Source organism: Neopelma chrysocephalum, unplaced genomic scaffold, assembly GCF_003984885.1.
Source record: "Neopelma chrysocephalum unplaced genomic scaffold, ASM398488v2 Primary Assembly neopelma1_85, whole genome shotgun sequence".
NCBI classification, from domain to species: domain Eukaryota; kingdom Metazoa; phylum Chordata; class Aves; order Passeriformes; family Pipridae; genus Neopelma; species Neopelma chrysocephalum.
In genome coordinates this window covers 3,984,946-4,012,254 of record NW_020897747.1, presented here as the reverse complement: position 1 = coordinate 4,012,254, position 27,309 = coordinate 3,984,946, and the positions used below count along the sequence as shown (strand labels likewise).

The following is a 27,309-nucleotide window of genomic DNA, read 5'->3' as shown; positions in this document are numbered from 1 at the left end:
GAAATGAATTGCCCAAAGCTCAGAATAGTTTGCTCCTGCTTGAGGTTGTTTGGCCAGCTGTGCTAAAATACCTCTCCACAAGTTTGCCCTCCTTGAGGAATTGGAGTTGACATCCTGTAGGAGAGCAGGGGGGTCCCCACATACTTCCTGGGCATGTCTTGGGCAGGGAGAGCTGGTGGCATCAGAGGCTTTTGGGGCCTTTCTCAAGCACAGAAGTGTTGATGCAGGAGAGCTGGAGCTCGGACTTGGCCACAGCAGCCCACTTCTGGCCATTTTGTGGGCTGCCCTTCCTTATGGGGTGGTCATGCAGCTTTCTTGGGTAGAGGCTCTCCCACCCTGAGGGTGAGGCATCAGCTTTCAGCAGTCCATCAGCTCTCTGTGAAGGCTTCTTCTCCAGAAGAGCTCATCATGAGCAGAAGAAAAACTCAGAGCATTTCTCCCTGAAATATGAAATTCCTCCTCATTTGTGGTGACTTACTTTACACGTAGGACACCCTGAACATTGGTAGAGTGCATGTCAGCTCCTTTTCTTCTTCTTGCTTGCTTGCAGGGCCTAGCTGCAGTACAGCCATCTCATGCTCCTCTGTTGCACCTGCTTAGCTCAAATTTGCACAGTAACAGCCTCAGCATTTAAAACAAACATACTCAGCTAGACATGAGAGCGCAGGGAAGAAACTCCTCACTGTCATTGACCTGTGCCTCATTGCTCATCTCTGTCTCAGACCTTACATCTGTATGTGTGCAGACAGAGGTTTGTCCTCCTTGAGCCTCATGCCATGGCTGCCAAAGCACATCAATGTTTCCTCATGTGGCCAGTGCCACCAGCCAAGTGCTAATGACCACGTCTGTCAATGGAAGACTCTTGTCATCACTGCTGGTTTAAGCAAGTCAATACCCATAGTGTACTTCCTACACACAGCTCTTACAACTTCTCCAAGTGGTTTTTTTGAGGGGTGATACCATGACATTCACTTTTGCTCTAGGAGAGTAGCATGGCCAACTTCACAGAAGTAGCCCAAGGTTTTCATTTCCCCTCTCATTGCCACTTGTACTTCTCCATCAAGTTCCCAACCCATCTATCCTCAACTGGCCTGCATGTTTCTGGCATAGAACCCACCCCAAAAGTATCCTGCCCAGTCAGATGATATATTTGAAGGACAGATGAAACAAGCAAGCCAGCACAGACAAACCTCCATCAGAAAAAGTTGTGTGTCTTTCATGAGGATGCTGTTTTGCATGTTGCTGTATTTTTTAATTATTGTAATGAGGTGTGATTGTCTATTGGTTACCCACAATACTTCTTGGGGACTCTCCCCCGGTAACTCTTGTCAACACTTGTTAATCTGACAAAAGGCTACAAATTAAGCTCTGTTAATTTAATGTTTTCTCACCGAGATCTAAATACCGAAAGAGGCCCAAAGCGCAACTGAAGTCCTTTGATTCACTGTACTTTATTTTGGTATAAATTTACATTCATTATTGTTTTCCTTTGGATGTGTAGCCCTCAATTAGTGTGATGGCTCCATTAAAGCAAGCGAGACTTCGCCTTTAATTATTACAACAAAACACCTAGTTTCAGCTTGGGGAGAGGGTCTCTATTGACATAAGCAGAGGTTATAAAATTTAATTAGCCATTCCTATCAGATTTATGGCATTCAAATTGTTCTGTGTTTCTTTCCTTTGATCCTTGCTGTACAATCCCCAAGATTTTTGTTCTGATCAAATGAGAATAAAGCTTACTGTGCAGAGAGAAGTTTTTTGTTGTGTTTTTTTTTTTAAAACCCTTTTTTTCTTTCTCTCATTCTCTCTTTCCCTTCTCTTTTGCCAGGCAAGGTCAGCCAGTGTACCCAATCACGACAGGGGGTTTCCGCCACCCTTACCCAACAGCTCTGACCGTCAATGCTTCCATGTCAAGGTGAGTTTAAATACTGAGGTCCTAAACCGAGAGCAAATGTAACTCCTCCTACTGCTCTCTCTGGAGTGCATTTCATCTTGGCAGCATATTTCTAAAAGTGCTTTGGTGGGGTGGAGGAGGAGAGGGCGAGGGGTGCCTTCCCATGTGAGGAGAAGGTGGTGTCCTAATATTGTCACTGGGCTTCAAGGATTTGTTTTTGAGGGAGAGGTGGAGGTGCAAGAAGTAATCTTTAAAAGCCAAACTAAATGAAAGAGCTGGGAGAATGTAATGTTGAAAAAGCAAGGAGGAGAAGTCAAGCTACCTTTTGCTTTCTCAGCGGCTACCAACCAGAGCAGCGCTCTGTGTGTGAGAGGGAAGTCTCGGGAGGGAAGAGGACTGCTCTTCAAGCAGAGTTGGGAGGAAGGCTATTGCGCTATGTTTTCCCCTACCAAAGCTCCAAACACTGATAGTCGACATAAAAGGGCCTGCCTGACCCTCTAAAGCTTTAGAAGTATATATTTCTCCCCCTCCCTTCCTCCAATTAATTCCATCTAATTTTCCAGGGGCTGCTAGTTTTATTTACAAACTGGTTGGCAGCACTATGTTTAAGTAATCACTAATTGCTCCTAATGATAGTTTTATTTTCTGTTCATCTGATTTTCAGTCTGGTTAATTAAGTCGGTGGAAGTTTAGACTTTCTTGATGGGCTGAAAAAGCTAATCCATTTTGATGATGGCACATAATTAAATTAGCATGCATTACATAGCAAGGTTCCACATCTCTTCCCTGCTCTGTCCCTTCCTCTCCATCTCTGCAGTTTAATATGTGAAGGTTGGTGTATAGATGATTTAAGGAGGAAAAGATTGGTGAGGGCTGGGGGGAAGCACAGCTCATTGAGAAATGGAAACCTGTACCTAAGCTTATGAGTGAATGGGTAGGGAAATAGCGTGTTGTGTGCTTCAGATAAGTAAATGAAAAGCAAAAAATTAAAATTTGTCCATGTTGGTCCAGCAAATAGAGAGACAACTGGAAAATCAACTTTAAAAAGAAATTTAGGGGACCCAGCCCTGTGGAGAAAAAATACTGGGTTGGGGAGAGAGCTGCAAATTTAAACAATGATTCCCTCCCTCTGTTTAATCTTCTTAAATATCTAAAAATACTTGCAGGCATGGTGTGAGGCAAAGTAGAGCTTGATTTAGTTTAATTATTATTACAGAGGCTAGTCATTTGAGGGAAGGGGGAGATGTGGAAGGGGGGGCTATATTCCCAAGATAGACTTTATGAAAGGTATCTAGTTAAAAAGAGTACACAGCAAATTAAATACATTATTGTGGTAATGGGACGACAGAAGTAGAGGTCTATTATACTTATGGCAGTTATAGGAAATGTAGGCTCCTTGCCCTGTTCTAGCACATCCTTTGATATTCATTCCATTCAGCAGCAGGGCCAGGACTTCTCAGAATTAAGTGATGGGTCATTATACTTTAAACACCATGGAGAAGCCTAGATTGGCAATTAAACAGCACTTGCTGACACTCGCTTGTGCCACCCTGTGACCCCCTTTAGATTGAGTTGTTGGAGCTCGGGGCCCTCAGCCTGCTAAATTGGTAGCAGGCACTTCTCCTGACGAGGGCTGGCTCTGAAATCTGCCGGCTTCAAAGGGAGCAAGATCATGTATAAACCATAATGTGGGTGCACCGTGGCTCAAAAAATAAGGCAGGAATAGATGAAATGTTACAAGTGCAAGGGGAAAATGAGAGAATAATGACAAATCTAATGCAACTCAAAGCAGAATTGTTGCACAGAAAAATGCATCCCACTGCTTGTGCATAAAATCAAGGCAGGCAGATGACATCCAGTTAACAGAAACATGTCAACAGTGAAGTAAAGTGAGAGTGAGTAAGAGAGAAGCCCCTGAGACAGCCAGGAACAAAAAATTAGTTGTCCTTAACAAGTTAAGACTCATCATTATATTCTGGCTTGGAGCCATAAAAGGAGACAGTGGTGTATAATGAGCTGCTTAGAATTTTTAGGGTGTTTATTGCAATTCATGGAGTACTCATCTAGAGAAAAAAATATGGTGAATGTCTTAGGCAAAGGTGAGGGGTGTGCACATACACACATAGCCTTTCTTTTTGTCTCTGACATAAGCCCGCACACACACACACACATGCTCAGGCACACATGCAGAGTGATGAATAGATTTAAGATGTTTACCCTTTGTTTCAGCCCAGAAACTTCTCTCCTGGTTTCCCATAGATGGGAATACCCTCTGGGCAGACCGTGCTCTGATACACGGTTCGAGGCGTGTTTCCTCATGCCTCCTTTATCAGCTGGAGTGCCTGGGCTCAGCCCTGGGACAGCCCTGGCCCTGAGTAGCCAGTGGAGTTGGGATATGGAGCTGGCATGCCCAGGGATGCCCACACTTGCCTGCAGACATGTTGTTCATGGCCTCTGGGCAACCACCCTGCAGGGCCCTGGGACAAGCCTTGGCTTTGCTGTGCTGGCTCTGCCCAAACACTGAAGCCAGGGCAGACCCCAACCTCACCCTCCATCCATGGTTTTCCAGACCCTTTCTTGAAAAATAGTTCCCATCTTTGCCTACATTATGGTATAGATCTTTGGAGCATATAATGCCTCCCAACCCTGAATATTCCCTAAGCTTAGTAATTACAGTTCATTAGTTAGAGTGTGCTTTATGAATAGTTTATAGAAAGGTTAATGGGTGACTAATAGTGATTTTTCATAAATGGTTTAGACTATTAAGGTAGTGTCTTCTGGTTGTTTTAACCATTTGCAGCTCTTCATTGTTGCTTGTAGCATTGCCCCACTCACTTTGTATGCATGCAGCATGCTTGTAACACCTCTTGATCCTTCATTACCCCTCTGTGATATGCCTTTAAGGTAAAATGGGACAGGGTTAACTGACTGATGGGCAAACAGTGGACCCACTATGAAAAAACAACTGCTGTGAGAGGAAATCAGGAAATAATTTAGCAGAATTACACCAGACAAACACTACACAGCAGTTAAGTGGTGGCAGTGGAAAATACCTTCTGTAATTGAAATTTCGGGGGAAATTCACTTTTGCTGAATGTAATTACTGAAGTTGGAGTGCAGCCAAGAACTTAAAAATTAACACTCTTCCCCGACTTGTATTGCCATGTGAGTGGATGTCTGCCTAGAAATAAACAGGCAATCAGATTTTAGGCTGAAACCTCAACTAGCCCATTGAAGCCCATGGGATTGTGAGAGGAACTGTGGGTTCTAGATCATGTTTTTACAGCCCCAAACATAGGAAGAGATGTGTAAGTCCAATAGGCAACCTTGTGTCTTGGAGAGATTCAGTATGAAAAAATGAATGGTCCTTGGTAATGAACACACCACTTCCTTGTGGAAACTGTAAGCCCAAAAATAACTACTGGGCTGCAGCTGCCTGTTGAGGAAGGCTGCTGGCTGTCCTTGGAGTTTAGAGCTCAGTGAGTAAAGTATCCCAGCTGAGGTCAGTGAAGGCTTCACCATCCTTCAGGCTTTCACACAGCATGTGCCTGTAGGTGTCTTTTCCTTCACTGCCCTTCCTCCCTGTCTAGTCACTCTCCAATGTGTAAATACTCTCTTTCTCCTGAACAGTAACTGGAAGTACATTTTCCCCATAATTAGGTGGGGAAGTCACATTTTTTGCAGATTTTCTTCACCCTCCTCTATTTTTCATGAGTTGAAGTACCTAAATCTTCATCAAAAATAAATAAAATAACCCCTCTCTTTTGCTGAATTTGTTTCCTTTGAATATCCTGATCATACAACAGTCCACCATGAAGGCAGAGTTCATTTTGCAGTGTGTTTTTGTTTTTGACCAGTTCCTCATTTGAGAAGCAAGTCTGTGACCCAGTTATCATGACCACATCACAGGATCCTCTACAGAAGCTTAACAAGCATCATCTTTTGTCCCCATTATCTCCCTCTGTAATCAGCCTTTTGTGATACTTGGAAGCCTTTCTCCAATGATGAGTCTGATCTTAGTTCCATTCTCATACCCTTGTGCTATCACTGCACTCAGCTCTTTTTCCTCGCTGGTATGTGCCCACTCCACTTCCTGCTGAGCCCTCATGTCAGACAAATACAGATCTTCCTGCCTGCACTCTGAAGGAAGGCTTTTCATCTCCATCTTCATCCTTCATTGTCCCCTTTTCAGTGGCCTTGCTAGGCCCAGCAGCATAGTCCTCTGTTGAATACTGGGTCTTGCCTAGGAGAGACAGTCATTCTATAGGACATGTGTCAACTTTTTATTACTATACTTACACCACTGTCAGGGAGGTCCATTTTTTGCCATCAGTTTTATTTTTGCCATGTTTGTAAGTTATTTTTTAAAAAAAAAAATCTCTTACTGTCAATTTTTACTGTTTGCATTGTACTGTGGCTGAAGGCCCCAGGCGCTGTGTGAACAAACTTTAAGTATGTCCAATCAAAATACATACACAGGAAAATAAAGAGAGAATAGAAAAAAAAATACAAAGGCCCAGTTTGTGTTTTGCTGATGGTGAGGCAGTCCTGTGGCAGAATTGGGACAAGGATGTCAGTCTCCTTTGCAGCCTCAACATTGTCTTCTGTTCTGACCTACCATGAATCAAAGTATATCCTCAAATGTGTGCTTTTCTCCCAGCTACTTTTGTCAGAGGGTGGGAAGGCACTTGGACAATCCACTTGGAGATTTGTGTCTGTGAGTTTTTAGCAGAAGTAGGAATGACCATTTTGCTGCCCATTCTCTGCTTCCCTTGCCATCCCACTCTCCTCCTTCTCTCCATGCCTTTGTGAGGAACTGCAATTCTCTACAACTTGAACAATTTCACATTCTCCCTGTCAGTCCTTGCTCTTCCCACCACTGCCTTCAAAGACAAAATACTTCTGTCTAATCACCCTGAGTACTACCACCTGATGGACAAAGATCCTCAGAGCTTGTGGTGGACAGTACTTCTCGTTTATGAAAGTACTTCTGTGTCATCTTGTGAATGTAGGGAATGTCTAGGCAGTTGCAGGGGGTGGGGTTGTTAAGCTCGGTATTGGAATTTTTGAGAGGGGGGGAAAAAAAGAAATCCCGTTATATTTCTGATACTTATGCACAGTCTGCTGATCCATGGTGTATCACCCCATTTTAAATCATGCCGGATAGAAAAAAATCATTGTATACTGATGACAGAAGTAGTAATTATTTATCCCATTGAGTGTTCCATATTCTTGGGTTATTTTACTTGGACCAGATGGTTCAAAATCTGAGATGAGAGTAGGGATTTGCAGTAAGAAAAACCCTTGTCATTTGCCAGATCACTTTAGCTTTGGCATGTGGAGGACAGATATTTCTGAAATATTATTTTAGGCTAGATCCCATTCCCTGGAAACCCATTGACTTCGGTGGGAGTTTTCTGAGGGAAAGGCAGTCAGTCATATTATGCTTTCCTTATTCACTGCAAAAACTTTCTGGGACTGTTGAGAAGTAATAAGTCAATCCTGCTTTTGAGAAGTTTGTTCATTTTGGTTAAAATGTAAAAAGTCTGAATGATTGTGCCAGGTTTGTGCTGTGATCCCGACCAGGCAATTAGATTAATGAAGAAGGATTGCACATCCCTCTGAATCCAGTTTCCTGTCCATGTATATGACCATAAACCATAAAGTTGGCAACATTTTATTCTCTTTAGAAAGTCTAGACTGTCATTTTGCATGAATTTAAGCCATTCTACGTTACTTTAATGGGTCAAAATTGATTAAATTTCACAATCTTCCCACCTTCTGTTAAAGAAATGTGGCTCAGAGATTTATTAGACACAAATAAATATTTTCTTTTGCTCCATCAACAAAATGTAGCTAATGAGGTATCTATAAGTATTATCAAAAATGCATCTAGAATGTGTTGGCATTAATATTTTATTTTGCTGTCAATATACAATAAAGGATGTCATCCTAAATTCGCAACATGATTCAAAACTATAAAAATTGATTCCTTGGTTGCCACAGATAATTTCTTAGCAAAGAAATGGACTGGTGGATTTTGTTGCAGGTAGCTGAAATTCCACCTTCATACATGTTCATTCAGTTGGATTCGCCTTTTGTTAAAGATGTTAAAAATCATGATGTCTCATGTCAGTAATGATAATGAAGGGGAAGATTGGCTTTAATGACATTAGAAGAGTCATTATGTTTAATTTATTGCTAATTAATGCTGCCAGCTTTCATATGCTTTGTCTAGCTGTCATGTGCTTGTTATATGCCAGGGTTTTTTTTAATGTGTGTACACATCCCTCCCCATTCATTCATTTTTATTCTGACGATTTACACAGCTTTCTCTCCTCTAGGTTTCCTCCACACATGGTCCCGCCACACCATAGTTTACATACAACTGGAATTCCTCATCCGGCCATAGTCACACCAACAGTCAAACAGGAATCTTCCCAGAGCGACGTCGGCTCACTCCACAGCTCGTAAGTTGTTGCTTCTCTGTCTTCTTTTTAGAATACTTAAAGCATCACCTATGCATGTGGGGCTTATAAAAAGGATTAGGTTTGTGATAATGTTTTTGGTGTAAAATATTTTTAATTGCTTTTTCTCTTGCCTTATAATTGATTTGAACATGGTTTAGTTGACAAAGTGGGTCAAAATGATGGTAACAGTCTTACAGAGTCATTCTGTGGCGTAAGTCAAGTTGTTAATAATTTCACCTGTTTTAACAAGAAAGTGGCATTTTCTTGATCAAGATTCAAGTTTCTTGACCGGTTTCTCTGTTACTCAGTGCCCGATTTGAAGCCTTGAGATATCAGATACACCACAGGAGACAATAAATTAGAGCATAAATGGCTTGTTCAAAGCTGCAGAGAGCTGGTATCAAGTCAAGGTTTGAACCAAGGAGAGCCCTCGTCTACCTCTGCCCATGGTGCTTCTGGTGCTTATTGCCTTTCATTTCACAGGTGATGCACAAAGACAGCATTTTGGTTCCCACTGATGATGGGATGTAATTATTTCCTCTACCATCATGCTCACAAGCCCTCCCTCTGAACCCATTTTACTGGATGTCCATATCCTTCCAAGGTTTTTGCAGAGACTGAGAGGGTACTTGGTGATATTGCATAAATACAAGATGAGTTTTCTTATAATGCTCTTAAAACTATTTTCATATAGCAGCCAGGGTGAAGGCTCTAGAGAACCTTCTGGTCCTCTTCCTAGAGATTTCTGAGGATTAATGCTAGAGAGACAGAGGGGATTAATTTAATACATTCACAAGGGTTCTCACTGTGAGGTCTCTGTTGTATCTTTACCCTTCAGAAAACATCAGGACTCCAAAAAAGAAGAAGAGAAAAAGAAGCCACACATAAAGAAACCTCTTAATGCATTTATGTTGTATATGAAGGAAATGAGAGCAAAAGTTGTAGCAGAATGCACATTGAAAGAGAGCGCAGCCATCAACCAAATCCTCGGTCGAAGGGTAGGTAACAAGGGACAAGCACAAGCATGGACTGAAACTCGGTAGGATTCACACCTTCTGAATCCCTGTGTTCTCCTGCTATTTTGATAATGACTAGGGAAATTACTAAAAAAAAGCTCTTGGTTTGGTGTCTAGTTTTAGCAGATAGTTCTTGCCGGTGGGGTCATTTATGGGGAAGAGGAGGAGTTAATTATTAGCAGTTTTATTTCAGTGTTATTTCCGTGACCTGTAGATGAATAAATCTTAGATTTTTATTTTGTCCTAAGATAGGTAGAAATGTAAATAGGAAATGAAAAAGCTTTTGAGTACAGGATCAGTGTCAGCACCTGTGAGAGCTAGAAGAGAGAGAATGCCAGTGGAGAAGGGAAGGGGAGACTGCCTCTAAAGCTGTGTTCTGGCTCAGGACAAGTGGTTCAGCTTCTGGACCCTCTCCCTTGCTGTTTGTTTTTGTTTAGTTTTCTTAATTCTCCTCTCTCAACAGGAGACAAAGGGGCTGAGTGAATGTAAATGATTAGTTGTGACTCGATTGAGTTAACTGGAGTTATAATCTGGAGTTATAAATAAAATATGAATGTCAGCATGCCAGATCATCTGTTTTTATCTCTTCTTTGTGTAAATCAATTTTGACTGTATTTATATATAAATATAATATACTTTGCTGTTAACATGCTTAAAAAAACCCCCAACCACTAGTGCTTTTTATTTTGTCTTTTTCTCTTTTCTTCACCTCAGTGGCACGCGTTATCCAGAGAAGAACAAGCGAAATACTATGAACTAGCAAGAAAGGAGCGACAGCTTCATATGCAGCTGTACCCGGGCTGGTCTGCACGGGATAACTATGTAGGTTCCTATGTAGGTGGAAATTTTTTTAGTAGTAGAGCTTGTAGAAATGTGTATGTGACCTGCTGAACTACGATCACACATTGTTCACAAGCACTACTTGGAAAGCGTGCCTCGGGATCCCAGTCTGGTAACAACAACGGGCGCTTCCCTCTGCGGTACTAAAACTACTGGGGATAATTCCCAGCCCTCCACTTGGAAAAGGCTTCCTGGCTGGGACTAGCAAAGGGTTGGAATTGGGGCATGACAGTAAGGCTCTGTGAAGAAAGTCTTAATTTTGCTTTTACCAACATCTGGAAATCCTGTTTGGCTTGCTGGTCATTTTAAATTTCATTAAAAAAAAATAAAATTCCCCTAGTATGGCTCCTCTCCACCAAAAGAGATGAATAATGAGTGTCTTGTACTTACCTGTGTGAGAGTATAGTGGAAAGTGGAAGAATGACTTATCCTAGCTTCAGAGAAGGACTGGCAAAACCAAAAGCATAACTTGTTTGAAAGTCTTACTCTCAAGTGGGGCTAAATTGATTATTCCATGCTCTACTGTTGTATATTTTGATTATTTTTTGCATTTTCATGCCCATGTTACCTTCTTTTTTCCCTCCCCTCCTCATTTTTTAAAAAAGTGTATTGGAATCTGTGGTCAATGCATGGATTGTTTTTAAGATTGATTCCTCCCTCTTTCTTTCAGAAAGGCTGTTTTGTAGCTAAAAGTGGTAGAATTTTCTGTCTCTTAAAAAAAAACAAGGCCAGCTTTCTAACCACTTACTAGTTATTATATAGCTCTTTCCATGAAGGGTAAGCGGTGCAGATGGTAATAAGTGTTTGCAAGCCTAAGCCCATAAATTCTTGAAAGATTTGTGGATTGGTGGGAGCTCTAAACTCCTTTTAATAGGATTATAGCAGCATCTTGATTTTTTTTTAAGTTAAATGAAAATCACCTAAAACTTCCAAGATCTCTAACTCTGGAATAAACCCTGTTCCCTGCCTTCTAGGCAGACTTCCCTATGGGTTTGGGGACCAACAGCTCTAAGATTGATGTCAGTTACATATAATGTTACACATTTTGCTTTTGTTGAAGTCTCTTTCTTCCATCCCCATCCTCATCACTGCCTGTTTTACCGTAAATATCCTATTTTGCAGTATATGGCAATATTTGCCTCTGAGAATCTGCACTTTTAAATGCATGGGTGGGGAGAAGCCAGTTCAGAGTCTGCAGCGAAGCCTAGAGCAGCACCAGCTCTCTGCACTCTTCTCCCATTTCAGTGGTGGAGAGTACACATGCTCACTTATTTAGCAATATGTACTTAAGGACATTTTTTTGAATCTTTGTTTTCTTGATCATCTTTTCTTTCTGCTGGGCTCAGCCTTGCTCCCTGCTTCTCAGCATAGTCTGGCCTGAGGCTGTCAGACTATAGGCTTGAGGTAGTTCCTCAACACTGTGCAGTATCGTCGTCTTGGGTGTTCAAAGGGAGTATAGGCTTGACTGAGGTTTCAGGGATGCTCATTCTGTGCAGTGACTGTGCCACTGACAGATGGGCACGTACAAAGCCTCAGTGTTTAGGACCTTTTACTTTTGTCCTCACCGTGTGAGCACTGAGAAACCCTTTCTTCTCAAGCTAAAAAGGACAGGATGAGAAAGCCAGTGCTTTCCCAGCGGCTTGATGCTGTACCCCCAAGTGACCTTCAGGGGGAACCTTCCTGCCTGAGGAGAGCATGGTACTTTTGCATCATCTGCAGAATTTATTTATGTCTCCTCTCCTGGTCCATTCACAGTTCTCCGAGTTCCCCTCCTCCCTCAATGGTTTGTAGGGTTTTGAGCCCTTTACTCACCAAGCAGGGGAGTAACTTTGGGCTGCTTGAAGTGATTAAATTGTTAGGCACCTCACATTGGGGCTCAAGGATGAGGGCAGAAACAGGAGCAGTACATTCAGGAAATGCAGCTTTCAACCTGCACTTAAATAAGAGAAGAGGATTCGGGGAATCCGTCTTGGCTTGTTGGTGTCACAAGGCACATTTGCCTTCCTGAGATCTAAGATAAGATATTAAGCCGTTCTGAGTGTTGGACTCAGAAGTATGTAAGGGTCTAGTCACTTCACCCACCACTTGTCTAGAAAATTAGTACCAAAGAAGTACTGCAGTCCTGTCAAAACCCATGTTGGTTTGGTTCTGTAGAGGGAGCTGCCAAAATGGTTAGCAAGTATTTATATTTATGTACTTGCATCCTAAAAATTTGTATGGTACAATGACAGAAAATGTCACAATCTGCTTGAGTCTTAGGAGGACAATCTGTGGCAAAGGCAAAACGGTGCCTTCTGTAGAGCACTTGAAAAAGTGCTAACATAGTTCATTCTTAAAGTCCATACGTTAATTTAGCTGCATAGTCAAATATCTTCTTGTATCACAGAAATTGAACAAGGAAGCCAGGTGATTCTTTTCCCTGTTTCCTTTGAAAAAGGTATAAAAGAAGTTAGTGGGACCTCTGTCAGTTCTTTGCTAGGAACAGTTCTCAAAGCTTGTGTTGAAAAGGAACCAGAAATTCCTGGTCCCTGGCTGACATTCCTGTAAATCAGATATTTTTAACAGATTGTTCCGTCAAGGCATTGCAGTACTTTAATACGTGGCTTGAAGAGTTTGTGAAGGGCAGATGACTCCTCACCTCTGGTCTGGCTGGTCCTCATGTGAAGAAGTTATAAGGTCTTAAATTGAAATAGCCCTTGAATTCCCAAATGAACTGCTAAAATTAAGCAAATTTGTCACAGATGCAGTCTATTAATTATGGAAGTGACCTCCTTGAGATTAAATAAAAATCAGGCTTATGATCCTGAGGCAGTTGTCTGGTTTTGGCTACATTGTTGAAAGCTGGAAAATATCCACCGACTTTCACAGAGTTACTGTCAATCTAGATCAATATAGATGGAGCAGAGTCTGAGCCTCTTGTATCTTTATGTGATACGTGGATTTCAAGATACTGTATTTTCCCTGTTCTGTTCTCAAGGAGCTTTAGGAGCAATACTTGTCTGTCTTGTCTGCCTGTCTTGTTAGAGTGATGGCTGCTGTAGCAATTGACAACTTTCCATATCCCAAAAAAATTACCTCAGACGTATGGGAGATGATTTGTCAGCAGCATCCAGGCTACAGGATTATGTGCATGTTGTTCAAAATGCCTTTAAAAATGGATGGTGCACGCAGCTTTTTACATCTCCAGAAGGATCTCATAAACCTGGAGCAGCCTGGGCAACAGGATGGAAGTTTACAGCCCTGAGAAAGAAAGGAGGAATGAGTATAGAAGCCCCATGCCACAGGGGCAGCTTTGGGGAGGAAAAACAGGGCAACGACAAATCAATATCCTACTTTCACATCGGGGGAATTTTTCACTAATACCTTCTAGGAAACCTATCATAATGAATGTCCCAAATGTTATAGTGCATGTGCCACACTGAAGCCAATCTTGACCACGTAGCTGGGAGCCAGACCAACCTTCTGAGAAAGGTGCCCACCATGTGGGAGAACCTCTTGGCTTTCCTACAATACATCTACCCCTTCAAAAGTGCTGTGAGATTCCTTCTTCCAAGACATATTTGTTGTCTCTTGACCACAAGGGACTGCTGCTCTGGGGTCTTCTCACTGATTCTTCTTAACTGCCATGTCTTCAAAAGTCAGGATCTCTTGTGCTGTTCAGAGTTGACATTGATGGTCCAAAAGTCACTGCTTTTAGCATCTGGGGAGTTGTGAAAATGAAATTACTCTGTTGCCTACACTGGCCTTGTTGTACTGCTCTGCAAACCCTGTACATCAGTGTTAGAAGAGTTTTCTTGGAAAAAATAGCTTTTCTCTTTTGAGCTATGCTTATTACTTTCTAATTTCTGTATTGGAAAGCAATCACTGGGTTTCCACAGAAGTTGGACTCCCAGTTGTCCTCTCCCACACTGTTGGAGGGAAATTGAGAAAAGGATTTTCTCCCCCCAGTCAAAAACCGTAGCAAATTGCATCGTCTCGTGGTACAGTGGGAAAGGGACACAGTTTAGAAAAATATTACTGGTTATTTTCATTGTGATAGAGCAAAATGTGGGAAGGCTCTTGGCTATGTCTGGATTTTTTTTCTTGTCCTGGCATTGCTTTCTAGGTTGTCAGTGCACTTACAAAACTGCAGGTTAGGATTTGCTCATTGCTGTGGCTTCCTTGTCTGCTCTAATGGTTGGGTTTTGGTGCTGAGGAACTCCAGGGGCTCAGTCTGACCTCATTCATGCACTCTCCCGACCTCATTCATGCACTCTCCCTGCTTCAATCTCCCTCTTCTTTCCCTCCCTTCTTCACCAAAACATGACCACAAAAATTTTCTGAAACTTCAGGATGCAGGAGCATACACGCACATGTCAAATGTTTTTGTCTTTGTGATGATCTCAGCTCAAAAGTAGCATCTTGGAAGTCATTTTCCCCTCCCCAGCTGCTCATGGCTTTGGTGGGTGTTAACATTGGGGGGAGCTGCAGTGAGGCTGTCCTAAAAGTCACAGGGAAGGCAGGCAGAGCCAATCCCAGCAGCATCTCCTTGGGGTCCCCCAAACTTCCCTGCACCAGGGGTGAGCTAGTGCTGCACTTCAGTGTCCTCCCTGGGGAGCTTCCCACACCAGCCACAGCCTCACTGCTCGGTGCTGACTTTCAAGGACACTTGTTTTGGCTTTTTTTTAACTCCTTCTCCTTTGTGTATGTTTCCTGCAGGGAAAGAAGAAGAAGAGGAAAAGGGATAAGCAGCCAGGAGAGACCAATGGTAAGTAAAAATAAATCTAAATCTCTTGCTTAGTGGAAGTGTGGCAATCCTGGTGTGACCCTTGTAGGCACGGGGGAGGTGGGTACAGGTCTCCTGGCCTCAGGGGAGCCGGTCCCTATACTAGACAGCTTTTTTTTTTAAAATGCACTCCAATTATTTACGCGTTACTGCCCTTCTAAAACTAGTAACCCAAGCCATTGCATGTGAGAGCCTCGTGTGACATTAGCTGAATTTGTACTTAGTAGTTGCCAAGCCTTTAACTGCAGAGCCATAGTTGTAATGCCTATGCCATCGTTTTTAAAGTTGTCCGCTTATTTTGCGCATATGTGTGTGTGTGTGCGCGTGCGTGTGTGTGTGTGTTTGGTATTAATTTGGGCTGTACCTGTGCGTTCTGATGCATGCCTTACAGTGGTAAATCGCACCCATTTTAAATTAAGGAGGTTTGCCATTCTATATATAGGAAATTAGAAATACTGCATAGGCAATCTCATAGTCAATTTTGAAGAAGCCCTAACTTAGTTTTTTTGAAGCCTTTGTATAATTTGTTCTTTTTTTTCAGAACACAGCGAATGTTTCCTAAATCCTTGCCTTTCACTTCCTCCGATTACAGGTGCTAACGTCATTTTGAGTCATTTAAAATAGTTTATAAACTGCTTTTTAATTTTTTTTCCTGCCATTATAGATTTTAACATTAAACACTTATGACATTAAGAAAAAAATACCATCCACACGTTTTGATAGTATTTATTATCTATATATCTTTATATCTATTATGTTTGATAGTATTTTTTAATTTTGTTTTTTTGTTTTTGTAACAATTGCTATTAAAACAGTAATACAGTAAAAATAACGCAAGAGTTGTACTAACTGTGCAAATTGAATATGCAGTATTTCTTTAAAGAGACTGATAAAGAATGGAAGCAAGTCAGTAATGAACCTCCTTAATCTAATGGCATTTTTCATGACTCCCACTAAGTCTTCTCACATTAGCATGCATACGCATTTTTTTATTATTATTTTAGTTTTGGATTTTTTTTTTCCTTTCTGCTCAAGCCGCCTATTCATTGCAATTCACTGCCTGTACTAACTCAGCACCTTCCCATGCTTTACGTTTTATTTTCTGGCTGATACTAACATACTCATTTCGCAATCTGCTTATCCTTATCCATTCTTTTAAATACAAATTAATAAAGACAAATAAATTGAATGTTATTCCAAAAGCTGCATTATCCCAGGAGATATGATTTTCTTTTTTTTTCTTTCTTTTTTTTTTCTTATTTTGTATCTGAGTTGAAGAAAAAAGCATGTTCAGGATCTAACTTCCATACTCAGCTTCTTTTCTTCCTTTTTCCCCCCTCTTAAAAAAAAAAAAAAAGAGAATAAAAAAACCCAGCCCAAATAAATATTGCCTGAAACATCCTGCTAGACCAACCACAATGACATTCCTCTACCTGCTCTCTTAAAAGGGAAAGAAACAGTCCTTTATAAAGGGATACTGCAGCTTTAATTGCAACAGCTAATCTCAAGAGTTGAATAAAAATGTGATTATCACTTTCTTTTTAACTTTTAAATCAAAAGTCAATATTTGCAATTAATAACGAGGACATTGATTTTTATTCCCTTTTTTATTTTTATTTTTTCCTTATTTTTATCTTTCTCTTTTTTTCTCTCCTTTTCTCTCTTCCTCTCTCTCTCTCCCCCCTCTCCCCTTTTCTTTTTTTTCCTCTCCCTTTTCTGCTCGCTTTTCTTGAACTCATTCAGACCTGAGCGCTCCTAAGAAATGCCGAGCGCGCTTTGGCCTTGATCAACAGAATAACTGGTGCGGCCCCTGCAGGTGTGTATAGTTTTCCCAGACTCGCTATGGCTGATTTGCAGCTGGTTTATTTGGTACTTTCCCCTTTTTTTTCTCCTGCCTTGTTGCTTTGTAGCTCTGTGTTGTGATCTGGAAGACACAAGGGAGTGGGACACTGCCATCAGTTATCGTCTCTCTGAAAGGATTTTGCTTTTTTTTTTCTTTGTTGGTTGTTTTTTTTTTTTTGCCTTCCTCTTTGCTGCTGCTAGCCAAAAACCCACTGTAAAACAGCATCAACCTTAAACCCATCTGATCCGTGGCTCAGCCACACTTCTGCTGTCCCAGCCTCCACCCAAGGAAAGTCACTCCCAAAGCCCTTGAGTGCGGTACCAACACCAGAACAGGCGCGTGGCTGGGTCAGAGGTTTTTTGTGGTTTTCCTCTGGCTCATTGTGAAAGTCCTGTTTTCTTTCCTGCCCTTGGTACGAGGGGAGATTACCAAATAAAACGGAGGTGACTGAAAGCTAAATGTAGCTGTAGCTAAGATGACGCAGACCAAATGAGCTCTATCCACCATTGTGTTGTATTTTTTGTGTTTACCTTATGCTAACAGATGCAAATACTCCAAAGAAGTGTCGGGCATTGTTCGGGCTTGACCGACAGAGTTTATGGTGCAAACCATGCAGGTATAATACTACCCATTAGGCCTTTGGGGAAATAAAAGCAATCTGTCCTCTTAGTGCATTTGTGTGATTTTATTTTTTTAATCTTTTTTCCCCACTCCCCACCTTTCTCTTTCCCACAGCATCAATTGCTAATAATCTTTGATCTTTTGAATTTCCTGCTAATTTAATGCCATTTTCTCTCTTTCTTTACCAATAACCTCTCCCTGGTGGTAGAACTGGGAACAAGAAAACTCAAAGTCCTTAGAGCTGGCAATTTTTTTTTTGCATTTTTTTTTGTTATTTTTTCCAGATTGCCAGCAAAAATAATGTTTAGCTGGACAGTTTATATTTTGTCTTTCATTCGTGTCTATGCTGCCTCCAAAGGCTTTTTAAAAAGGTTCTGGGATCTGCAACACTAGTGTTTTTCTCATGATCAGAGATGTAAAAGCCAGTGTTTACAGCTTATAATATATTCATTTTTTTGGTATTACCTGCAGAATCAAATAGCTGCCTGTAGGCTTCCATGCCTCAGTAAGGTTTATGTATATACCATTTTTTAAAATGATCTGATGTCTTTTTTTTCTGATTCCAAAACCAAGTTTTTTCCTAAATTTTATCCCAATGAGTGAGCTGTAAACATCTGTGCTCTAAACAAAACTAGTTGCAACTTCAGTAACACAGTTTCCAGCATTAAAAGGAGATGAAAGATATCAGAGAGCCCAAATTTTGGCAGCCCATGTTCTACTGGAGTTTAATTCCATGTGTAACTCAGTACGTACTTCTTTCTTGGTGGAGGGATACCGAGTAGTTCTTTTCTCATTCCTTTTTCCTTATATGATCGCATTTGGTTAAATTTGTTGTTTCTTTATTCTGATACAAGCAGTCTTTGAATTTGGAATATTATGATGGTAGGTATTTCAACCCAAACCGCTCTCTTTGTGTAGTGATTCCTCTCCCACATTTTCCCCTCTTACTCATGCCAATCCCATGTGCTCCATCTCATTTAGAATGTAGATCAGACGTCCATCGTATTTTGTGTATGCACGCAGTCTTGTTTGTGCTTAGTGTTGAGGAAAACACAGATCGAGGGTGGCGGTGTGTGTCAATATATACCAGATAAGGCACCGGAAATGACCTCAACAGGTTGCATATAGTCCCATTTGAGACATGGTAGTATGGGGTGTTGGGCTCTTAGATATCAGTACCAGTACATATGTTAAACAAACTTGGAAAGCAGCAGTTTCTTAAAGCTTAAAGGAAGAAGGGTTCAGTCCAGAAGAGCTGGATAGCTACTTCAGTGTGTCAGGAGGCTCGAGTCTCATTCTAGCCAAAGACTCCCATCCTGTGTTTAGTTAGGCTCTATTCTGTGGTTAGCTCGCTGCACACTATCAGCTGATATTTGTGTAGTCTAGAGATAGAGTATTTGAAGCATGTCAGACTCTGTGTGCCAAGTACCAGAACTGGGGGCACATCATGTTTGTATTGTTTTATCTTTCCCGGGCTGCTTAAGTAAACAATATACTTTTAAAACTACATTTTATCAGCAAGGGGACTTTTTATTTGGTCTATACAGTGCTTAGGTTACATGGGAAGCATAAACCCTCTCTTAACTTTCGCCAGATTTTGGTCAGAAGTCTTTGCAGTGCATCAGGGACAACTTCAGTGGTATAGCCGATAGCTTTAGACTTACTGATACAGAGTTAACTGCTTTTCTTTTTTAGTTGGTTTGTTTGGGGGCTTTTTTCATTTTTTTTTAATGCATGGAGGCATTTTATCACTAGGTATTAGTGGTAGGTATTTCTCTCCTAGTTCTGGTCCTAACCATCATAACATTGCATTTGCTAGCATGGTAGCATTTTGTAGTGCATCTTAGGTGCTAAAGATGTCCAGTTTGGTACTGTGATAAAAACTGAGACATCTTTGCTCATAACAACTGAATAAACTCTTGTCATCCTCTGTGGGTTTCACTCATGGCAGTTGCAGCATTACAGGTTTCCTGGTGCTGTCCCAGGGCTAGTTTTAAGGGCAGCACAAGTGGGGTCAGGTCTGTTGGTATTTACCAGACTGATGGAGCAGCTGATGTCTTCAGAGCGACATGCAGGTGAATAATCCTCACTAGTGATTCTGAGGGGGGATGGGTAGTATTTTTATTACAGCTTTTAGGAGAGCAAAACTGAGGCACAAGTGGTTCCTTAGATTTTTACTTATTCCCCTTCACCAGAGTTGCCTGGTGTTGTTCACTTCTGTTAAAATTAGCCTTGCATGGGGTTTTGCTGTCTGTGCCTTTTGTCCCACCTAACCCTGACACGTATGTGACCACAGGCAACACATGGTGGGATTGACACAGACTGGAGAAATATCTCCCCCCTTGAGCCATAATAATTGAAGTAAATGGCTTTTCAGTGGCCACACTGTTGAAGAGTTTAATATACAACAGGAGCAGATGAAGCAATCTGCTCCCTTGATACTAGTCATAGGAAAATTACTTCAGGTAGCAGGGCAATGAGTTTAGTTTTAAAAAGGTTGTTAACTCTGCAGAATCGGAAAGTCAGGTAGACCTGTTTTAAGGCTGCTTTGCCATGGAGGCTCTTTCTTTCAGGCCACAGAACTTAAATAATATTTAAAAAAAAAATTGAAATTCTGGCATGCTAGATTCAAACTGCCTCCAGTGCCTTGTAGGTTCAGTTAAATGACTTCTGGACCCCCATCAATGAGGCAGGCAGAGTTTGAGTCTCTGCTTGCAAGTAATTTTAATTTGGGGATGGAGAGGGAGTCCTGCACTCTCCAGATTGTAAGAATGCACCTTTCCATACAAGTAATATTGGTGAGCTTTGTGAAGCTTCAACTGTTCTGCTTTGCCACTGGAGCTGTACAGAAGGTCCAGACATGAACTGTGACCCGGGTAGCACTGCACAGCTGAAGCTAGAAAGTGGTGAGAGAGGAGAGGGGAGAAAAAGCAGCAGAACTGTCTTTAGTCAAGAGTCAAAGACTACTCGTTGTGTTTGTTGATTGTAGAAGAATTAACAGGTTCTGTTTTGAGCCCACCAAATTAATTTTTTCTGTCTTTTAACGTTGCTCTAATAAAGCATGGTTTACAGCCTTCACTTGCTGTCTTCTATCTTTCTTTCTTTCTTTTTAACATTTAAGTTGCATGGTTGTCTTTAGTTTCTTAGCATGTATTGATCTGCAGGCTAACGTGGTTAAAACTCTAATAGCCCTAACCCCTTACCTTGCAATGTGGAAAGTGGAGCAGAACATGAGTCTCTGGAGGAAGGGATATCACAGCACTGGTCCCTTACTGAAGATGGTAAAAGATGGGTTGCCAGGGTTGTTTTTCCCTTCCTGGCTGTGGGAGATGATATTTTTTACATCCAGGATCAAGCTGGTTTGATCTCCCTTGAGGTCAAGAAGCATCTAGCCCCATTGCCTAGATGGCAGAGCTTGGTTTAACCCAAGCACAGTTACTATACATAGGGGAGAACACTGGCGACCAGCAGTGGATTTGGGACACCCGTGCAAGTGGGGAATGTTACCCAGTGACCCTCAGCAGCTGTGCCACACTCAGGCATGGAGTTTCTGAGCTGGGGCAACGTATCCACAGGAGGGGCAGAACAACCTACTCCTTCACATTGGTGGCTTTGTGCAGCTTAGCTGAGCTTCCAAAGTTTTTGTGGCAGAGCTGCTCTAGGCAGACTTTGTCAAATGCCTTGGGCTGTATTACAGTGCTTCAGCACTTCCCATGGAAAGTGTGCTTGTGAATAGGAGGGCTGGAGAGCCAGCATTCTTAGGGTCAAGGTGGCCACTGAACATCATTCTGCCAGATGCTGTGGTTGTTCGCCTCATTATTTCTGTCCTGCTGCTAGAATTGTCTTGCATATACTTGGCAAGAGAGATGGTGTGAAACTGTCATCTGTTTTCATTGCTCCTTGACATTGTTAAGTGGACAGAGGGAGGAGAAAAGATCTCTGTCGGGTCACTTATTTATTAGAAGGTGAGCAGCTCTTGCGAGACTCTCATATTCCCTGGTGTGAAATAAGCTCCATGTTGCTCTTCACCTTTGTACCTGTCATCATGCTTTTCACCTACTGAAATTGGATCCCACTCTGGAGTTACATGGATGGCCTCTCAGAGGAAAATTCCCCAAAACGCAGATGAGCAGCTTCCCAAATCTACCACTCTCCCCTAAAACAAAAAGTAAAACTGAGTCGATTTAAAGCCACAACCTGCAGGCCATACAACCAGTTATTCTTGTTATTTTGGATCATGCTCTGTTTATCCTGTTCTTTTCCTGTTTTTTCTTCCGTTTGCTTTGTTTGTTCGTTTTGTTTTTATTTCCCCTCTCTCTCGTTCTCTCTATTATATATCCCTCCTTTCTGACTCTTGACATTTCTGGATTTGGTGTGGTTCTTAACAGAGGAGAAAGCAATGAGTGGTAGTTTGCAGCTGTTCTTGCCTCCCAAGGGCAGGGCATCGTAAGAGACGACAGGTGCCGCAGGTGTAGACATAGCCCTGTTGAGTTGGACAGCGTTATGGGACATCTTGAGATACCGTCAACTCTCCAAAGTTTTTATTGTAGAAGGATTAAATTTCTTTATTCTTTTTTTTTTCCATGGAGGAAAGTTTGCAGATTAGCACAGTGGGCTGCAAACCCCACTTTTCTGATTTTCTGATTATTAAAATAAGGAAAGGAGGCAACCTGAAAAGGGGGGGGATGAAGACACAATTGGTGAATCCCTTCCAAATCTTTTAGCCGAGGGGAGGTTTCCAAGTGGGCTTGGTGCCGAGAACACCCCGCCAGACCCCCAGGATGGCGCGTGGGGCCAGGGTGCCACCCATGCAGAGCCCAGAGTAGCAAATGGATGGCTCTTTGCTTTAGATAACTATCTCCATCAGCATCTCTGCCCTCTATTCACAGATAACTCTCTCCCTGTTTCTAGGAGAAAAAAAAAGTGCGTTCGCTACATACAAGGTGAAGGCAGCTGCGTCAGCCCACCCTCTTCAGATGGAAGCTTACTAGACTCTCCTCCGTCCTCCCCTGCCATGCTCGCCTCCCCCTCCAGAGACTCGAAACCACAGACTGAACAAACACAACCCCTCTCGCTCTCATTGAAGCCCGACCCGCTGGCACACCTGGTGATGATGCCGCCGCCATCCTCGCTCGTCCTCGCCGAGAGCGCTGCGAGCAAGCCCGGCGCCCTGCCTGCCGCCAGCTGCCCCAACGGGGCCCTGGACCACCCGCCGGCCGCCCTCCCGCCGGCCGCCGCCGCATCCCTAGCACAGCCCTCGACGTCCTCCTTGCATTCCCACAGCTCGCTGGCAGGGACACAGCCCCAGCCGCTCTCCCTCGTAACCAAGTCCTTAGAATAGCTTTAGCCTCGTTAGCCCTTTCGGTTTTCTTCGGGGGGATTGAATTCTGTTGGTGTTTGGGGGTTTGTTTTTTTTTCCTTTTCTTTATTTTTTTTTCCTTCTCCTCCTCGTCGTCGTCCGCTGTTTGTCGTCGTTTCTTGGTTTTGTTTTTAATTCGTGCCATGTGGCTACATTAGTTGATGTTTTATCGAGTTCATTGGTCAATATTTGACCCATTCTTATTTCAATTTCTCCTTTTTAAATATGTAGATGAGAAAAGCCTCATGATTCTGCCAAAATTTTTATCAACAGCTGTTTAAAGTCTTTGTAGCGTTTAAAAAATATATATATATACATAATTGTTATGTAGTTCCAATAGCTTAGTTTTAAAGACTGATTTTAAAAATTAAAAAAAAAAAGAAGCAATTTTGAAGCAGCCCTTGCCGGAGGCATTGGTTCTTTATTATTTGTATTAAATACGAGCTTGCGAACCAATCATTTTACATCTGGTTTTTAAACCTTTAAGGGCACAACGAATGCGGTGCCGCTACTACTTCTTTTTTTTTTCTTCCTTGTGTGAAACAACCTTTATTGTGATGTTACTTGTTATTGTTTAAATGTACAGAAACAAAGGGTTAAAAAATGTGTTAATATACCTTGTTCCATGGTGTTGTTCTTTTTGGGGGAGGGGACGCTACTCAACAATTAAAAGTATCACAACGCTATTGGACCAGTAGTATTTATTGCTTTAGAAATTGCTTGTTGTATCTGTATGTTGTCCCTTTTTAAATGTTTTTTTCTTCCTTCTTTTTCCTTGAAACATTGTATAAAGGGTTTTTTTTTCCTTTAGTGTAAGCATCTTATATATAACAACTCATTTGTACAAGGTTTTTAAGTTTATATATAAATGTGTATATATATATTTTTTCCGGGATTTTGTTTTTGATTTCTTTTCGTGATTTTTTTTTTTGTGCTATATGAAATACAGTTGCCACCAAATGGACATTTGCAGATGTGTTTTTTCAAGGATCAATAGTGTAAAAAATAAAATTGCTTTAAAAGCCATTACACACAAAAAGACTTGAAAATTTAGCAAGGGAATTTTTAGCAACGCTGTTTGGAAAAATAGTAAGGTCCAAGTGTCTCCCGTTCAGAACTGCAGCTGAATCCCCTGCGACATTAGGACTGTAGGCTGTGTGCAAAATTTTTATGTGCCAAAATTCTCAGTGACTTTTAACTTTCTCCCGACAACTTTATTATTTTTTTTAATGCTGTAATTTTTTTTGTTCATCATGTTTTGCTGTGATGTTACATAGGTAGATATGTATGTAGTTTTAATGTCACCTATAACAGACGTGTTTGGTAGCAGATTGTCCGGAAAGCATTTAAAATGAAGAGGTATAAACCCTTAAGGGCCAAATTCTGTATATTAGATTATTCATAAAAGGAAAATCAGACTGCCACTTTTATGTACACTTACTACATACAGGTAGGTAGCAAACTTAAAACAAAAAAAAAACTAGGCATGTTGATGTTGCAAAAAACGCTGTATAAAGCTGAAAAATTGTTCATCTGTTCATTCAGTGCCATTGTAGTTGACATGAAGCGATTGTAAAACTGTCTCAGATTTTTCTCTGGTTTATTAAGATGCTAACTATAACATTTTTTGTGAATACTTTGAATGTTTCCTAACAGTTGTGATGTTACTGTTCCGTTTTATGCTCTTATTCCGATTTTCATTTTTAATGGTTTGGAAGCCATTTTTTGTAATGAATAAATGTTCATGCTGTACAGTATCTGTAGCATGCAGTTCTGGATTAATAAAAGCAACTTAGTATGTGCAGAGATGACTTGTCAACTCATTTATGCGTTGACTGCATTTTATCTGGCCAGAAAGATTTACAGGCCGAGTGGAAAACTTCCTGGAAAAAAATCTGTGAAAATCGTGGCACGTTGCAGCCCGTTCTAGTTGTGAGAAATTCCATTTCCTTTGGGTTCCCATAGTACTGCCTATGAAATACATTTACACTGGCCCTCTCCCTGCTCAGCACGCTTTTGCATGAATAGCAGCGATTGAAAATCCTTTTTGTTTAAAGCAAATGGCACTTGATTTGGCAAAAGACAAACAGCATATGGGCTAAAGGAATGTTTTCCTTCTGTGTGAAGTGAGCCTGACTGGGAGACGGGAGATCAGGGCTGATGGTACCTTTAATTTTCATATATTTCTGTTGAACCTGGTGATCCCGCAACACAGGGCTACAAGGGTCACACAGGAGAGCCCAGGTAGCCCTAATTAGTCAAAGTCCTTATGCTGGCCTTAGGGTTTATCTCCTGGATAAAAACAGATTTAAGTCCAATTTTGCACTTTTTTTTTTTTTAAGTGCAGTGAGCCCTTGCAGCACAGCCTGTTCTCAGTGCTGAGCATCCAGCATCCACCTGACACAGCAGCGCCTGCAGATGCAGTGGGATGGGAGTGAATTTACATGCAAGAATTTTTATTACATGGTTGATTCGTTTGGTTTTTTTAAGCTTAGTGGGGATTTAAACATAATTTCCAGGAATCTGTCACAAGTGGATGTCACCATAGCCCCAGTCATCTTGAAAATCTCAGTCAGAGTAATTCCTATGGCACTCGAGGGCAATGGAATGTAAAGGTCTGCAAGCAGGTTTGTACTTTGTCGTGCAGGTGCGTTGCTCAGGTAGTTCACATCAGTTGTCTTGATGGGCTCTGCAGCAAAGGTAAGTATTCTGCAGAAATGTGGAAAGAGAGCCATTTTGGTAAGTCCAGTCCCAGTGCTGGGACACTGCTGTCCCTTACTGTGGGGTCCAATAAAACCAAAACTGGCTACAAAGAGGTTGTTGGCTGCAGAAGGAGTTTGCTTTATGAGGGGCTGGGAGGCACAGGGTGAAGTGCTAAATAATGTTTAAACAATATATAGAGCTTTAAATTGCTAACAATTACTAATTTACACACCAGAAGCCTTTTGTTTATTTGTTTGTTTGTTTCTTTAAACGTGTTAATGAAGGGCAATATAACTTGCTGCTTATGTCCCACTAGAAGGATTAAGTCGTGAATTTTTTACCAGGCTCCATTTATCTCCCTTGATCCAAGGCCCGATGGTGTTTTTGTTGTGGTCTAACATTACGCTCCCCTTGACTTCAGCAGAACGTGTTCCCTCATCACCCGTGACAGGCACATGGGCAGTGTGGGTGGGACAGGGCTCTGATGGAGAAAAGGACATTGCTGTAAAGCCTTTGTGGAAGGTGCCAAATTTTGCTGTTGGTAGCCAGCAAATTGAATGCAATGCTCAAATAACTCTCCTGCTAGTTAAGGTTTCTAGGGAATTTTTTTTTTCTTTTTCCTAAATGTTTTGACTCTTGCTAGAGCACAGCCATCCATCAGCCAGACACATGTGCTGCATCTCTGCTGGGGATAGCTGCTCTCTTCTAAAGTAAGGCATAGTGCTCCAGGGAGATCTTTGAATGCCATGATTCAAAGTAGACACCATCAAGGTATGATTCATATATTCAGCAAAATACTGTGCTCTTTGCTCGCTGCTTTATTAGAAAACTTTGGAAAGCAGAGTCCAAAAGCACCGTTCCTGCACAAATTGGTTTTCATTCTGTATATGTGGTGAGAGAGGCATGTGTTCGAAAGATACATTGAACAGAGCTTGCAAGTGGTGGATAACTTGTGCTGGGAACTTTTTTGCTGTGGAAAACAATTGTATATTCCTGGGAAAGCAACTGCTTGTGTTTCCTATAGGTTGTGCCATGGCTGCATCCCTTACAGCGTTTATGCCTTCAAATTTGCTTCCAAATTTCCCTTGCTTTGAGGAACTGAGCTGGGTCAAGGCTCCTGGGAGAAAATTTCCATTATTTATATGTACTGCCTTTGTGCCCAGGAGTTATAGCAAACGACCCCATCAGTCCAGGTACACTGGAAACATGGTGAAAAGACAGCCCTTCCTATACACTGTAGGTGTAAAATAGGGTGAGTAACAGACCACAGGGGTATGACCTGATCACCCTGTTCACCTCCATATCCACAGAAGTGAGGGCAACTTCTTGAGTGGGGAGGTGACAAACTGGCATGTTCTGTCCTTGTACAGGTCTGCCACAGGACAGTGTAGAGCCCTCGTACAGTAGGTAATTAACTGTAGCTATTGCTTCCATCTGTTTTTATGGACTAAGGCAAGGAAGCAAGTCAATGTATTGCATGTTCAGGAGACATTTCCATTAGTTTTGTAAATCTCATTTTTCACTTAGTGTATGGAATTTTAAGAAGTTTAAGCAATTGCTGACTCAATAAAGCAGTGCCACATGGTTTTAAGCTTTGCTTAAAGAAAGGAAGGGAAAGGCAGGAAAAAAAGAGCAATCTTTAGAGTCCTGTTCATTTCATTAGACCATAAAAAAGATATAAAGAGAATTTGCAGTAAAATAGTTGCATAGGCCATTGCAACAATCATGAAAGCAAAATTATTATTATTACTCTTATTATTACTGATGACAATGCTACTACTACTACTAAAAAACAACA

The 27,309-nt window shown here is 41.6% G+C and overlaps 1 protein-coding gene across 30 annotated transcripts in view; it reads left to right on the top strand.

The window, feature by feature from the left end:
• TCF7L2 (transcription factor 7 like 2) overlaps positions 1-24,612 on the top strand; it is a 175,453-nt gene extending 150,841 nt beyond the window's left edge. For 5 of the 30 annotated variants that reach the window (XM_027692057.1, XM_027692050.1, XM_027692049.1 and 2 more), the window contains 8 exons: positions 1,829-1,915; positions 8,224-8,364; positions 9,203-9,362; positions 10,095-10,202; positions 14,919-14,967; positions 15,527-15,577; positions 16,729-16,801; positions 22,361-24,612. In XM_027692057.1, the coding sequence (XP_027547858.1) occupies positions 1,829-1,915; positions 8,224-8,364; positions 9,203-9,362; positions 10,095-10,202; positions 14,919-14,967; positions 15,527-15,577; positions 16,729-16,801; positions 22,361-22,790 (1,099 nt within the window). In that variant the 3' untranslated portion in view covers positions 22,791-24,612. Of the gene's footprint in view, positions 1-1,828; positions 1,916-8,223; positions 8,365-9,202; positions 9,363-10,094; positions 10,203-14,918; positions 14,968-15,526; positions 15,578-16,728; positions 16,806-17,371; positions 17,446-18,303; positions 18,336-22,360 lie in introns of those variants that run through there. The other 25 variants (XM_027692058.1, XM_027692052.1, XM_027692051.1 and 22 more) reach the window with 19 other exon arrangements.
• Positions 24,613-27,309: the final 2,697 nt, after the last annotated feature.